The sequence below is a fragment of the Biomphalaria glabrata genome, chromosome 10 (assembly GCF_947242115.1).
Source record: "Biomphalaria glabrata chromosome 10, xgBioGlab47.1, whole genome shotgun sequence".
Taxonomy (NCBI): domain Eukaryota; kingdom Metazoa; phylum Mollusca; class Gastropoda; family Planorbidae; genus Biomphalaria; species Biomphalaria glabrata.
In genome coordinates, this window is record NC_074720.1 from 29,200,902 (window position 1) to 29,218,222 (window position 17,321).

Below are 17,321 nucleotides of genomic sequence, written 5' to 3' on the forward strand. Positions count from 1 at the left end.
TCTCTATCTGGTCAAAAACATGGGACGTTTACAAAAAAAAAAACAAAAAAAAAACAAGAAAGAGATGATAATAAAATGAGTTGCGGAATCTCAGCAGAGAACGGAGCGTAATAACACATACACTTACAAATAAACACACATATACACTTACAAATAAACACACACACGCGTACAAATAAACACACATGTACACATAGAAGATCTCTGGAGACAATCCCAAAGATCCAATAAAAACGCCTCTCTCCTGGTAGAAATTAATTTGTCAAGCTCTTTGATGCTTTATATTACGAGATCCATGCAAGACATACTGGGCCGGATGTGACGTAAACATCCTGTCTTCACGTTTGGTTTTTCAAACTTTACGGCTGACTACTACAGCGTAAGCTGCTTCCACACGAAACACAGTTTGTTTGGGTCATTGTCAAAGATCTGTGTCATTGTCCATAGAAATGAGCTCATATGTAATATATCGTCTTTATATAAATACAAAGTTTGTTAGAACTGGTTAACACATTCATATCAAACACAAAGTTGATCAAATTGATTTTAGTTAGAAATAGCGAGGAAACAAAAATTTAAGAAAAAAAAATATAAACATTAGGATCTAGCTATATAAACAACATTAGGATCTAGTTATATAAATATTAGGATCTAGTTATATAAACATTTGAATCTAGTTATATAAACATTAGGATCTAGTTATATAAACATTTGGATTTAGTTATATAAACATTTGGATCTAGCAATATAAACACTAGGATCTAGTTATATAAATATTAGGATCTAGTGATATAAACATTTGGATCTAGTTATATAAACATTAGGATCTAGTTATATAAACATTTGGATTTAGTTATATAAACATTAGGATCTAGTTATACAAACATTTGGATCTAGTTATATAAACATTTGGATCTAGTTATATAAACATTAGGATCTAGTTATATAAACATTCAGATATAGTTATATAAACATTAGGATCTACTTATATAAACATTAGGATCTAGTTATATAAACATTATGATCTAGTTATATAAACATTTTGATCTAGTTATATAAACATTAGGATCTAGTTATACAAACCTTTGGATCTAGTTATATAAACATTTGGATCTAGTTATATAAACATTTGGATCTAGTTATATAAACATTTGGATCTAGTTATATAGACATTTGGATCTAGGTATTATTAGGATTTAGTTATATAAACATTTGGATCTAGTTATATAAACATTTGGATCTAGTTATACAAACATTTGGATCTAGTTATATAAACATTAGGATCTAGTTATAGGCTATAAACATTTGGATCTAGTTATATAAACATTTGAATCTAGTTATATAAACATTTGGATCTAGTTTTATAAACATTTGAATCTAGTTATATAAACATTTGGATCTAGTTATATAAACATTAGGATCTAGTTATATAAACATTTGAATCTAGTTATATAAACATTTGGATCTAGTTTTATAAACATTTGAATCTAGTTATATAAACATTTGGATCTAGTTATATAAACATTAGGATCTAGTTATATAAACATTTGGATTTAGTTATATAAACATTTGGATATAGTTATATAAACAGTAGGATAATTAAATTATATAAAGAGTAGGACCTAGTTATATAAACATAAAGATAGATCTAGTTAAATAAACATAAGGATGTAGTTATATATACAGTTAGTTTAGGTGTACGAATAAGTAAAATCAATATAAACAATAGAATCTAATTATTCAAAAATTGGACTAGTTATAACAACGTAAGAAATACTATAACAACGGCTGTAGTGATAAAAAGAGTAGAACATAGTTAATTAAGCACTATTACTATATAAACAAACACTAGTATTCAATAATATTGTGTACATACTAAAAAAACAACATAATACAGAAGAATTAACTACACGTTTGTCATTATTGTGAAGGCCACCAACCAAATAGTTTAGAAACCAACGACATACTCATCAAGGTCCAAGGCCAGGCGCTAACAGAGATGGAAAGCTTCACCTTTCTTGGTAGCAACCTGGACAACCATGGAGGAACACATGCACTTGTCAGTGCTAGCATTGGTAAAGTTCTAACAACCTTCCATCAGCTGAAGAACACCTGGGGACCTAGGAAAATAAGCACCACCACCAAGATTAGGCTCTTTAACACCATTGTTAAGCCGATACTACTTTATGGAGCAGAGACCTGGAGAACCACAATCACCACCATGAAAAAAAAAACCCCAGGTATCCATCAATACCAGACAGGATCTCGAATGAGGAACAGTGGCTAAGAACAAAGCAGCATACCATTGAAGAAGATATCTTTTAGAAACACTGGCGATGGTTAGGCCACACTCCCTCGCAAGCTTGTATCCAACTTCACAAGACAAGCTTTCACCTGGAACCTCCTAGGAGAAAGGAAGACCCATAAATACATGGCACCGAAGTTTGAAAACAGATGCCAAACAGATGGGCAAGACGTGGGGACAGTTGGAGAGACTGTCCCAGAACCGAGACGCCTGGTGAAAGCTGTTTGGTGGCCTATATGATATATACAACTCATGAAACATAAATAGTAACATAAATAGTTAAGTAAATTATTAAATAAATTATTAAGTTCAAAATAATACAAGTACGGTAAAACATGACATGTACAGATATAGATCTATATCTTCACGCAGATTATCGATACATTCACACTTGATGATTGCAGAAGACTTAATAAATTAATATCACGCAGAATGCAGAAAGTATTTCTTCCATAAATCTGAACATTCTAATTATATTAACGGGAATTTCCCATCTTATGACATCTCTGTTTCCGAAGATCTGGGGGGGGGGGGGGGGGGGGGAAAGCCGTCGCAGCCGGGTGTATTTACCAGCATCCATCTTGTGTATGGCTTGGTTGAGTGCTGAATGATGTTTTTATAATGACTTCAAAAGGCGATAACTGTCTCTTTTATATCATGTATAAAAAAATATCATCCGATCAATGTTTGCCGAATGTAAGATAATTGAACTATGACCTTGTACTGTTAGCCATTAGTACCAATTTAGGTAAACTATTATATACAGCAGATTAAGCATTTGTGTCAAAGACAAAGAGAGATTTTAGAGTATACTTCCAGCTTTGGATTTCTCGTTAAGTGATGATATATTTTATAAATTTAAATAGCACATTACGGGATTAAAAAATGAAAACTCAGGCGTTTTTGGGAGGTATTGACTATTGTCAAAGAGCAGCCTTGAGGACTTTTCGAGAGATGATTCCTGATAGTATCAATACTCAATAGAGTCTTCGGTAAATTTTATACTGTGATATGTCAATTTCTTTGTTGTTGAATACAGAATTATGCTGAGAATTCCTGTAACCATTGCAAGCTTTTAACAATTGGAATTAAAAAAAAACTATCTACGATCAACATCACAAAACTGAGTCTCATTTTTAGAACTTTATCAATAGAAAAGAAGTGATCCTTAACATTAGACCAAGTGGGTCAATCATTTAGGAAGAAAAATGAGCTGCAATTTGTGACTGTCAAAGTCACTGATTGAGGACTGTCACTTTTAGTGGTAGCTGAAATGAAAGTTCGGCAGAAAATCATCTAGTTTGTTAATATTATGTACAAAATGTTTCTGCTTATCAAGCGGCTTAAAATCAACTAATGACTATAGAAAACAGGCAGGCTACAGTGTGTACATAACTAAGCACCAGGCTACGTACGTATTATAACAGCCTACAGAGACCGGCATGCCAATAGTATGTTATGGCCCAGGTCAATGTCATATGAAACCACTGTGTTCTAAGTCACTAATTAGGTCAACGTTTTTTGGCACATAGAAAGAATTGTATAAAACAAACTTGGCACACAAATTTCAAATGTTGAACAAACTTTGTTTCAATCAATACACTAGTAGCAAATAGGAACTCTTCAGTGATTCGCTGATTTCGGAACTAAAAAGGTGGACAATATAGTTTCCGAAACACGCAGAAGAGTTCTCCTTCACACCATGCACATTTATACCTACACATATTATTACTAAATACTTTTTTTAAACAAATTTTGTTTCCTCTTAGATTCTAGATGTAGATTTTATAACACTTGTACCAGGCTAAAAAGGTCAAGGATGAAAACGAGAAGACACTGTATACAAAAAAAAAAGACACTAAATAGATGGGACCACATCAAGTGGGTATATGCTTGCCATTGTGACTCTTGGCTCATATTCCACCACCAAGCTTATGAGCTGATCAATTAATAGCCTATATGGCTCATATTCCACCACCGAGCTTATGAGCTGATCAATTAATAGCCTATCTCTTTTATTGACATATGTATGTTATTGATCTAAATATATTATTGACATGCATGTTATACATTCAAAACTCGACGCCATAAAGGGAATAATTCAACTTATACCACCACATCTGTCAACTACAATTTCTTTTCCTTGTTCAATAGCAATTAAATAATAAATTACCAATAATTAATTAGCTAATTGGTTATTTTTAAAAAATGATTCTTGTTTTGACAAGTACAAGAAATAACTGCACAATTTTCACTTGATCCAAGATTGGGTGTTGGAGAAATAACATGTACTTTAAACCAGACAGACAGACATACAGACAGACTGAGTTGATATAAGCTTTGTAACCAATACGATATCCTGTTTGAATTTTGAAAGTGGATTGCCCTTGTTTCGATGTATACACACCATGAACTTGATCTAAGACATAAGAATCAATGCAATCTCAGAAATCTGTTTCCCAAGGGGAGGTAATGCTCTATTACGTCATAAAATTAGACATTTGTATTTTCTTTCCAATATTTCGAAACGTATCATTTTAAATGCATCCTTCCGAGTATTGTACTTCTTGACTAAAGAGTTCTTGCAGTTTGTAACTGGTGATGTTTATAGTTCTTTCCCCCCCCCCCCCCCCCCAAACCTAACCGAGATGACACTGTCATTTCTAGTTCAGTTCAAGCTGGGGAACAAACACTGTCATTTCTAGTTCAGTTCAAGCTGGGGAACAAACACTGTCATTTCTAGTTCAGTTCAAGCTGGGGAACAAACACTATCATTTCTAGTTCAGTTCAAGCTGGGGAACAAACACTGTCATTTCTAGTTCAGTTCAAGCTGGGCAACAAACACTGTCATTTCTAGTTCAGTTCAAGCTGGGGAACAAACACTGTCATTTCTAGTTCAGTTCAAGCTGGGGAACAAACACTGTCATTTCTAGTTCAGTTCAAGCTGGGGAACAAACACTATCATTTCTAGTTCAGTTCAAGCTGGGGAACAAACACTGTCATTTCTAGTTCAGTTCAAGCTGGGGAACAAACACTGTCATTTCTAGTTCAGTTCAAGCTGGGGAACAAACACTGTCATTTCTAGTGCAGTTCAAGCTGGGGAACAAACACTGTCATTTCTAGTTCAGTTCAAGCTGGGGAACAAACACTGTCATTTCTAGTTCAGTTCTAGCTGGGGAACAAACACTGTCATTTCTAGTTCAGTTCAAGCTGGGGAACAAACACTGTCATTTCTAGTTCAGTTCTAGCTGGGGAACAAACACTGACATTTCTAGTTCAGTTCAAGCTGGGGAATAAACACTGTCATTTCTAGTGCAGTTCAAGCTGGGGAATAAACACTGTCATTTCTAGTTCAGTTCAAGCTGGGGAATAAACACTGTCATTTCTAGTGCAGTTCAAGCTGGGGAACAAACACTGTCATTTCTAGTGCAGTTAAAGCTGGGGAACAAACACTGTCATTTCTAGTTCAGTTCAAGCTGGGGAATAAACACTGTCATTTCTAGTTCAGTTAAAGCTGGAGAATAAACTCTGTCATTTCTAGTTCAGATCAAGCTGGGGAATAAACTCTCAATTCTAGTGAACATCTTGTCATAAAATATGGAATATGAAGAAGTCTAATTAAGCCAGTGGTCACAAAATGCGGCTCTTTGATTCTTCGTCTGCGGCTCTAACAATTGCGGGGCTCTCTGCGAAAAGGTTTGCGAGGGGCCCAGCATGGGTAGGGATAAGCAAAATGTCAAAATTAAGATTTTGTTTTAAAAAATACATTCGACTTTGCTATTCATTTTTATTAAATGAAAGATGACAGTGAATTTTTTTTTTTTATCGCACTTAGTATAGGCACCCCAAAATGATAATTTTGTCTGATTTTCAGGAGATTTTAATAATTTCAAGAGATTTCCAGAACTTTTTTGTATATTTTGCAATTACACGAGATTTCTCTCTCTCTCTCTTTTAGAGAGGGAGAAGGAGAGAGAGAAAGAGAGGGAGAGAGAAAGAAAGGGAGGGAGAGAAAAAAAGAGAGAAAGAGAGGGAGAGAGAAAGATAGAGAGAAAGAGAGGGAGAAGGAGAGAGAGATAGAGAGAAACGAGAGGGAGAGAGAAAGATAGAGAGAAAGAGAGGGAGAAGGAGAGAGAGATAGAGAGAAAAGAGAGAGAGAGGGAGAGAGAGATTAGGCAAACGTGAACAACTGAAAAAGAGATGGAGAAGAGAGCTTAAGGGAGAAACAAACTACAACGACTAGGAGGGAGGTACACAAACGGTGGGGAGGGGGGGTGGATTCAATCCAATCAATTAGAGAAGAGTATATCCAGTATCCATCTAATGGATCCGCTTTTGAGAATCAGAACGAAGAGCAGTAACGTCAACCAGCCGACGGTGTTGTCGCTAACGTCTGACATGTCTGTATAGTGGCCACCATCAAACACCAGCCACGTCCTTTGCATCTATCTCATGGCCTTCTACACCAGCCGTGCAAGTCAGCCTGGCACAAAGGTGTGGGCTGTCATCTAGCACACACACACATACAGGGATCAAAGTACGAGCCGAGGATCTATTTACATGGGTTTGATGCACTTTAACAGGGTGGTCACGTGACGAGAATGTAATGTGGCGGAGAGAGGAAGGGGAAAAGTCATTAATATAAACATTATCGCCTTATCCATTCTTAAACACTGCCTCAAAGACAAAAGGGAAGCAAATACACTTATCATATTGGAAATTAGAACTTCTAAAGTACTGGATAAATCTTAATGATTAGTTTGTTCTTTCAATCAGGTGTTTGCTTTTTCAATCATTAGTTGTTGTTTTTTTTGTTTCAATCATTGGTTTGTTGAGTGTTATGGAGTGCGTGTGTGTGTGTGTGTTTCTATGGTGACGGTGGGAAGAGGTTAGTGATTGGTTGTGAAGGATGTAAGATAAACGCCAATGTCGTCACTTGGTCTGTAGGTAGGGGAGACTATTTATGAACGCCAGAAAATAATTAGAGTTTGTTCAGAATACCATAAAAGTTAGATTTTTTCTTAAATCTACTACATTGATTTCATTTCATCTTAATTGGAATTTGTTTATATTGTAATCAAAGTTCTATTCAGTTCTGTTCGCAAAGAAGTTATTTCAAGTTTTAAAACTTAAGATAAATGACGCCTACAGCGGTTTAGTTGACTACCAGCTGCTTGGTGAAAGATGTGACTGGGACACATCTAGACCTAGCCTACTGCTGTCACTCAACGCTACAATCAATGCACCAGCTGTGAAAGATGTGACTGGGACACATCTAGACCTAGCCTACTGCTGTCACTCAACGCTACAATCAATGCACCAGCTGTGAAAGATGTGACTGGGACAGACCTAGACATAGCCTACTGCTGTCACTCAACGCTACAATCAATGCACCAGCTGTGAAAGATGTGACTGGGACAGACCTAGACCTAGCCTACTGCTGTCACTCAACGCTACAAACAATGCACCAGCTGTGAAAGATGTGACTGGGACACATCTAGACCTAGCCTACTGCTGTCACTCAACGCTACAATCAATGCACCAGCTGTGAAAGATGTGACTGGGACAGACCTAGACCTAGCCTACTGCTGTCACTCAACGCTACAATCAATGCACCAGCTGTGAAAGATGTGACTGGGACAGACCTAGACCTAGCCTACTGCTGTCACTCAACGCTACAATCAATGCACCAGCTGTGAAAGATGTGACTGGGACAGACCTAGACCTAGCCTACTGCTGTCACTCAACGCTACAATTAATGCACCAGCTGTGAAAGATGTGACTGGGACAGATCTAGACCTAGCCTACTGCTGTCACTCAACGCTACAATCAATGCACCAGCTGTGAAAGATGTGACTGGGACAGATCTAGACATAGCCTACTGCTGTCACTCAACGCTACAATCAATGCACCAGCTGTGAAAGATGTGACTGGGACAGACCTAGACCTAGCCTACTGCTGTCACTCAACGCTACAATCAATGCACCAGCTGTGAAAGATGTGACTGGGACACATCTAGACCTAGCCTACTGCTGTCACTCAACGCTACAATCAATGCACCAGCTGTGAAAGATGTGACTGGGACAGACCTAGACCTAGCCTACTGCTGTCACTCAACGCTACAAACAATGCACCAGCTGTGAAAGATGTGACTGGGACAGACCTAGACCTAGCCTACTGCTGTCACTCAACGCTACAATCAATGCACCAGCTGTGAAAGATGTGACTGGGACAGACCTAGACCTAGCCTACTGCTGTCACAAAGAAAGCAAGACAGTCGACACATTTCAAACAAAACACACAAAAACTTTTTGTGAACACTCATTGTGTCCATCTAATTCAGACAATAATTGTTTAGGGAGTTTAGGCCTTACTCGGTCTTGGTTTTTAAAGGCCAAAATATCACCAAATTTTTGCCACTAACATTACTAGTAGTGAATGAATAGAGCAATAAAGCTTACTTTTTTTTCGACGCTAGCTAAGCCATTATTTGAGAAAGAGGATGCACCAAAGGTCAACTGAAAGTATTGCTGGACAAAAGTCATGTGACCCTAACCAACCATGACGTGATAGTACGAGCCAAGAATACTTAGAAGATGTTTTACAAATTAGTGAATTTTTTGGCATTATAGTTTTTCTGAATAAAAAAAAATGAAAAGCAAAATATATAAAAAAAAAAGATTGTGAAAAAATGAATTCAACAACTTTCTCAGACACAAAAGGAATTTTGATCTTTTCATTGGTGAAATATTTAATTGAAACTCTATTAGTAGTTACTTTGTTACCATGGTATAAGTACAAACCTTTCGAAACTTAAAGTTTTCACAACGAGCCGGAAGTGTTTACGTGTCAAAGTTTAAATCGCTAGCTTTTTGGTATATCCGGTGTAAAAAAAAAGTCTTGATAAACAATTTAAAAACAAAAAAACTACATAATAATTCTGTATACATTTCAACACTGCATAATTAAATAGTCTTCTGTATGTAACACAAAATAAGGTCAACCAAGAGGAAGCAGCAGACTTTCACTCTACGACTTCAAACATATTTACAAACAGAAACAAACACAAAACACTAACTAGCGGTAATAGTGAAGAATTGATACAAAGATGAATTGCCTGGCAATGAGATGTTGTTACATTTAGAGCTCAATTCTTTTTTTTTTGTTTTTTTAATTGAGTTGGCAGCAGTGAAGTCTCAATTTAGCATCCTTGACATTGTTTAGATGATCTTGACCTTTTCCAATAGAGCTCTAGATCTACCCTAGTGGCCCGACAGGGAGCACCATTCGTTGCCTAGTAGATACAGACTTGTTGTCTCAGTAAAGATATGAACACAAACTTCCAGAAGGAAATGCCTGAATGCTCAATACAAAGGTGAGGAGAAACGATTTAAAAACAAAAGAATGTTCTGTCTGGATGGACTCAGTCCAAGAAAACTTGACAAAGGTGAATGGCACACGACGTCAGGAATATGCTAATGAATGACGTCACTGCTAGACCCAAGAAATGGCTTTGAGTCCTGCAGGCTACATTGTCCTCTGAGAACATCCCTGGACCTGGGTAAGGAAGAGTAAAGAGATTTGGTTACAATTAAGAATAAAGAGATTTTATAAAAAGAAAGAATAAAGAGATTTTTATAAAAAGAAAGAATAAAGAGATTCTATAAAAAGAAAAAATAAAGAGATATTATAGAAAGAAAGAATAAAGAGATATTATAAAAAGAAAGAATAAAGAGATATTATAAAAAGAAAGAATAAAGAGATTTTATAAAAAGAAAAAATAAAGAGATATTATAAAAAGAAAGATTAAAGAAATTTCATAAAAAGAAAGAATAAAGAGATTCTATAATAAGAAAGAAAAAAAAAAGATTTTATTATTATTATTATATTAAGAAATAATTAAAAATATATTTTATTAAAAAGAAAAAAGAAAAGATTTTATTTTTCACAAAAAGTGTTTTTATTATGAGAAACAATTAAGATATTTTCTATGAAAAAGAAAAAAAATGTATAATAATAAAGAATAAAGAGATTTTTTATTTACAAGAAAGAAGAGAATATATTTATGTCTCAGCCAACTAAACGATATCACTTAAAAAATTATTTAGCGAGATGTATTATAAATATTGGATAGATGCTGGAGTATTTATAGTCCTATATATTAAAAACAAATGACTAGCAAAATATTTAATCTACTTTATAATGGTTTCTTCTTAAACACCCAATAAAGTTTTCATTTAAACAGAACATTTAAAACATACTTAGTAACACAAAATACAGAATTTCTGTTTTTTTTTTGGACAGACTCTTGCCAGACAAAAACTCCTCTCTTCTAATCCTAGTATTTTAATTTTGTGAAATCTTAGACTGAAATGAAATGTCACACTGAACCCAACCGTGTCACATGTTTGTCACATGAGACAATAATGAGACACAGCGTCTTGTGACAGAGACAAGCCAAGTTTTAATGATACAAACAGTTTTCAAAATGTTAATAGCTCTTTAAAAACCTGTTCTTGTTGTTTTTTGTTTAAATCAACTCAATTTTTCTGCTTATGGATTCAGTTTTTATTCATATAAATGTAAGAGATGAAAAATTCAGATTTATAAGATTTATTTATAGAGACTGGGAGAAGACACTAACTCTTCACCGCCATAGCTTCTTCGACAGAAGGTTAGCATCCATCTATCCAGTGCTTTTTTGGGGAGTGTAAGCAACGGTACGGCGTACGTCACCTTTTTGAATGTGGGGAAAAAATATTTTTATTTTGTATTTTAACGTTTATTATTAATATATTAATAGTTAAAAGTTAGGCAATTCAACACCTAACTAATCACCGGCACCTATTTTTTTTTTAAAAAAGCACTGCATCTATCTATCTATCTATCTATCTATCTATCTATCTATCTATCTATCTATCTATCTATCTATCTATCTATCTATCTATCTATCTATCTATCTATCTATGATCTATCTATCTATCTATCTATCTATCTATCTCTATATATTGTTATGACTCTTCCATGCGCATCTTTCATGCGCACCTCCATCTAGGCTAGTGCAGAGGTGCGCACTTCTAGTAACCAGACTAGAAAAGGATGTTGACATTTGGAGATAAACGATTTCCGCCCAAGGAGAGAGCCAATATGGAGATGCTGTGCTCAAGGCAGATGCCCCTTTGTGTTTGTCATGTCTCCGTGTAAATAAACGTCTATGTCTCGTTGTGTTGCCTTCCTTCAGTTATTACATTGGTGTCAGAAGTGGGATTATAGGCGACTCAACGAGAGGAGGTAGGATTCTAGCACAATGGCATCTTTGAAACAACTAGACCAACTCTTAGTTAAAGATCTAAGGCAGGAACTTCGTTACAGACGCCTGAAGCTTGGTGGTAGCAAGGAGGTGCTTACAGCTCGTCTCCGGCAAGCACTAATTGATGAATACGAAGATCCGGAGACCTACCTATTTGAAATTGAACCGGAGATTTATGAGCTTATTGGCAAGATCCTTGAAGGTATTGATGCAAAGTGTGAACAAATTAACAGTATGGGAAACAAGGTAGATAAAATGGTGTCTCAAAGGAAAGAAGGAGTAGACTCGTTGGTAAAGGAGCAGTTGCCTGAAGACTCGTTGGTAAAGAAGTTGCATGGTCAAGACTGTGGTTGCACAAACAGGGGTGACGGAGACGCTGGAGATTTGAGCGCCATCTGTGTCTGTGTTGTGGGCAAGTCTTGTAGTTGTGACTTACAAGACGAGAAACGTGACAATGATTGCTGTGATGATCTCAACGAGATGTATCAAATCGAAGGGAAAGAGACAAATGAAGAAACTGAAGACAGTTACGTGCCTGAAGCGTTTGTTCCTGTTGTACCTGTTACCAGTAAGACTGTTATCTGAGGATGACTGTTACCAGTACCTTAACTGAAATCTGTTATGTGCCTGAAGCGTTTGTTCCTGTTGTACCTGTTACAAGAACTTTAAGAGACAAATGAAGAAACTGAAGACAGTTACGTGCCTGAAGCGTTTGTTCCTGTTGTACCTGTTACCAGTACCTTAAGAGACAAATGAAGAAACTGAAGACAGTTACGTGCCTGAAGCGTTTGTTCCTGTTGTACCTGTTACCAGTTAGACTGTTATCTGAGGATGACTGTTACCAGTACCTTAACTGAAATCTGTTATGTGCCTGAAGCGTTTGTTCCTGTTGTACCTGTTACCTGTTGGGTCTGCGTTCAAGCCTGTTGCTATGGACCTTAAAGACCTCTGCCTATCTGCCGGTGCTGACGAGGGAAATTCGAAGCTTGACATTTGCATCCAGAAGTTTACCATAAACTGTACGTGTGGCGCATCACACATAGAATTTATATGCCAAGAAAACCACCAACAGGGCATATGTACTTCTACCATCATCATCGACATTGGCATAGATGAATGTCAATCAAACCACTCTAAATCTGAGCTGTCAAGAAGACATTTTCCACTTGAACCTGAAGAGACCTATCTTCTGGACGTAAGACTGTTATCTGAGGATGACTGATGTGCAATGGGCTTTGTTTGCAAAGTGGCTGCATGTGAACCTGCAGCTCCCTTGAGAGGCGTCTGTCGAGAAGGTCTGCTGAGACAGAGTGTCAAATCAACGGCTGTGCTGAAGAAAACAGTGCTCGACACTATCTCTTTGTGTGTCAAACGGCCACGTCATCGTCGCAACAACAGCCTGGTCAACTGGAGAAAGAGAAAGCGGCACTGGAGGAAAACAGTGCTGATAACTTCGTGTGGAACACGCTCCCTGCCGCCTGTGGCTCCCACTGATCGACCTCCACCTGAACTGTCAAACCTCAGCTGCAGTGCTTTTTTTCGGGACGAAAAGTGCTAAGACGGTGGGCAATGTTATGACTCTTCTATGCGCATCTTCCATGCGCACCGCCAGCCAGGCTAGTGCAGAGGTGCGCACTCTAGTAACCAGACTAGAAAAGGATGTTGACATTAGGAGATAAACGATTTCCGCCCAAGTCGAGAGCCAATATGGAGATGCCCCTTTGTGTTTGTCATGTCTCCGTGTAAATAAACGTCTATGTCTCGTTGAGTTGCCTCCCTTCAGTTATTACAATATATATATATATCTTAAACACGATCAAAATAAAGATGAGTAAATAAATGTTTATTTCTTTTTATATTGTAATTATTGTTGTATTCACCACACTATTCTTCTTCTCTCTCTCTCTCTTTCTCTCTCTCTCTTACTCACTCATTCACTCTCTCTCTCTCTTTCTCTCTCTCTCTCTCTCTTTCTATCTCTCTCTCTCTCTGTTAGCCAAGAAATGATAAAAAACCTTAATTGATTAGGCAAGTAGCCTCCCCCCCCCCCCCCCCAGCCACCACACCCGACAACGGCTTTGTCTTCGTTAGTGTTGAAAGAAGTAGGTCGCAAGTTCGCAACTGGATTCGTGTGGTCATTGAAACACTGAACTCTTCGTTAATCTTCGGTATCGTTGACAATAATAATAATAATAATAAGAAGAAGAAATTAAAAGAGGACTTTCTTGGTAAATATAGGCAAAGAGTTAATAAAATCCTCAACACCAAACTGTCTGGCAGTAATCTCATCACTGCAATAAACAGCTGGGCCGTCCCAGTGCTCCTTTACACGTTCGGTGTGATCAAATGGACTGACACCGACCTACATGACATTGACAGACTCACTAGAAAATTACTAACCAAGTTTCGATGCCTACACCCCAAGTCCTCCACCATAAGGTTATACCTGCCCAGGAAGGATGGGGGTCGTGGATTGCAGAACATCTTCAAATTGTGTAAGATGCAAGTTTTAAAAATACGATCAAAACTTCTCGCCTCCAGCAACAAATTAGTTTCCTTTCTACGCAAATATGACTCCGAAGCAACCCCTCTGAACCTACACAATGCTGATGTCAATGTCGGTTTGGACGACGTATGGCATGAGATTCGCCATTGGAAGAAAAAACACACTACGGAAAATTTCCGGATTCATTACATGGGGACAACATCGACAAGGCTGCTTCCTTAACATGGCTCAAAGCAGGTCATCTCTACCCTGAAACAGAAGGCTTTGTTACAGCAATACAGGACAGAGTAATCAGGACAAAAAATTACGAGAAGCATATCCTGAAACTCAATGTTGTCGACAAATGCCGAAAATGTGGAAATGTGGGCGAGTCGATGGAACACAGTATGGCAGGATGTCCAACCCTATCAGAATCAGCCTACCTAGGTCGCCATAACCAAGTTGCAAAGTTAATACACCAACACCTGGCTTTGACGGTAATTGATCGGTAAGGACACTCCCCCTTATTATAAATACTCTCCGCAAGAGGTTCTCGAGTCTACTGAACATCTGCTGTACTGGGATAGGCCTATTGTGACCGACAAAACGGTAGATTTCAATCGCCCGGATCTGCTGTTCATCGATAAAAAAGAAAAAACCGCTACCATTATCGATATCGCCGTACCACAGTCTCATAATTTAAGAAAAACTGAGATAGAAAAACAAAGAAAATATGGTAACCTAGGCTTGGAGATTAAGCGTCTATGGAAATTGTCCAAAATAACAATATACCCTATTGTTATATCAACCGAGGGGATAATAACAACTGACCTCACAGACACCTTCAAGGCCCTTAACATTCCTAGGAACATATTCGTTGCCTGTCAGAGGGCGGTACTGCTGCAGACCTGCCACAGAAAATTCCTCAGTGGAAACTGTTAAAGGGACTACGATGAATTTTGTTTCTCTTTAGCGAAACTCGACCCTGGCAGCGCCAGAGAATGACTACTCGTTAATTTCTAACATAATAATAATTATAGCTTTTATATAGAGCTACTTTCATGCTTATAGCATGCTCAGAGCGCTATGGTCCAATCACATTTGTGGACCAGTTGGGGGGGGGGTATCTGGGAGAAGGTTTTCTGTGCTGCCTTAAGGCGCTCAGTAAACACAACTCTGCTCGAGTCGGGTCTCGAACCTCGAGCCCCCTTCATAGGTAGCCAAGTGCAATTAGCCTCTCGACCACGCTATATCAAGTTATTTCCTAGAATAAGAAAGTAAGCTTTCAAAATAAAATAGATTCACATAGCCACTAAAACTAAGCAGCTGACCAAACCTCAGTCTCTGTATAACCAATCGTTATAGAACGCATTGAGCTATTGGTCTTAAATGCCCACAGGTTGCGATGTCGCAGGTCAGTGTTTAGGCCTTCTATGACTATTGGTATCGGTCTAATAGACTCAACATAATTAAAACTTGATTAAAACAACGGAAACTACTCACACTGAAAATGAGGCTTGGTTAAGACAATAGAAACTACTCACACTGAAAATGAAGGCTAGATTCAAACACTACTCACACATACTCTTGTGCTTTAGTTTCAGGCCATTAAGTTTGGAGCGAATAGACTCCCTGTCCAGGCGCTGGTCACGTGGGTCAGTGGTGCACGTCTTTAAGGCATTTTCAAGGCATTGCATGTAGATAGGTAGCAAACTAGAATACAAAAAAAAATGTGTTTATACAGTTCTTATTATACAGATATCATAACACGTATGTCATTAATCATAATACAGATGTGTGTCATTATACAGGTGTCACTACACTTGTGTCATTATACAGGTGTCACAACACATGTGTCATTATACAGGTGTTATTAAACGTGTGCTATAAGACTATTGCCACTATGCGTGTGTCATTATACAAGTCTGAGGACAGACGTAAACAGCGAAAAGAGAATATAAACCTGCCGACAATGATTATGTCTGTGTTGCATGAGGCAAAATATGTAGGTCGCAGCTGGAGCTGGAGCACGTGAAATACTGCACTCTTCATTTATCTTCGGACTCGAAGACCAGCTTTATCATGTTATCTGTATACAAATGCATATAGGTTACACTCTACAGCTGTTGAGTTAAAGATATTTTACAGTGCATAGGGAATGTATGTACATTTTTATATCCATAAAGTGAGCACAATGTTAAAATAGAATAGATCTGTAGATGATTTCTATACTTGGGTCTAGGGTAAATATTTGAAAAGTGAATACACAGGTCGGTACCAAGTTTCTCTCATGTCTCATGATATAGTCCACCAATAATAATCGGCAATGTTTTGAAAACAATAAAATATTTTGTAAACTTATCAAAGCTTGAGACGAACATTTAAAAGCAGGGCCGCCGCTACCTATTGGGCAATGTGTGCATTGCACGCAGGCGGCCGACTTTAAGGGGCGGCCAAATCATTATTCCAAGGTTAATTTTAAAAAAAATTAATTAAATACAAAAATAATACTTAAATATTTTAAATAAATTCTAATTATTCCATTATCCTTTGAAAATATAAACGACATTCGTACATAAGAAATTATTTTGGAAGCCAGAACAAATAAAAAAAGAGCGGAGTGCGAGGGATCTCACGGAATTGTTCCATAAGCAACTGCTCATTTTTGGCTTTGAATTTTCGCAGGTTGTTTGTAATATTTGTTTTGAGTCGAGTAGCCTGCCCTGTAAGTAGATCTATTACCGCTAATTAAAAAGTCAATTTTAAAAACATTTTCACTGGGGGGCGGGGGGGGGGGGGGCTAATTTCTTTCATATGGAGGGCGCAACGTCTTGACAAAAAGGGGTGATATAGAGGGGGTTTTATTACGTGCGGTGGGAAGAGGTTAAGCGATGGATTGGTGGTTGTGCAGTTGTTTGATTTTTTATGTATAGAGGAGAATCAATATGTCATACTTTTGTTGAGTTTGTGATTTTAAAAAAAAGGATGTTCAGATGCTAATCAAGTTCATCGAAGACATGTACGTAGTGACAATGTGAGACGATCTTAAGACATGAAAGAGAAAGACTTTTTGTGGTGTGATCTAGATTTTGTTTAAATATCAGTTCATTTCATTACTACTATTAGATCTATATCTCATCTCAAGTAAAATCGTCAATAATAACAGTTATATTGAGTCTTTGTTCCCAAAGAAGTTTGTTCAAGTTATTCAAAGTTTATTT

The 17,321-nt window shown here is 37.3% G+C and overlaps 1 protein-coding gene across 1 annotated transcript in view; it reads right to left on the reverse strand.

The window, feature by feature from the left end:
- Window positions 1–9,053: 9,053 nt before the first annotated feature.
- LOC129928805 (uncharacterized) overlaps window positions 9,054–17,321 on the reverse strand; it is an 86,540-nt gene continuing 78,272 nt past the window's right edge. The window contains exons 3-4 of the mRNA XM_056044867.1: window positions 15,680–15,813; window positions 9,054–9,862 (exon numbers count right to left, since the gene is read on the reverse strand). Coding sequence (XP_055900842.1) covers window positions 9,729–9,862; window positions 15,680–15,813 — 268 coding nt within the window. The 3' untranslated portion in view covers window positions 9,054–9,728. The remainder of the gene's footprint in view (window positions 9,863–15,679; window positions 15,814–17,321) is intronic.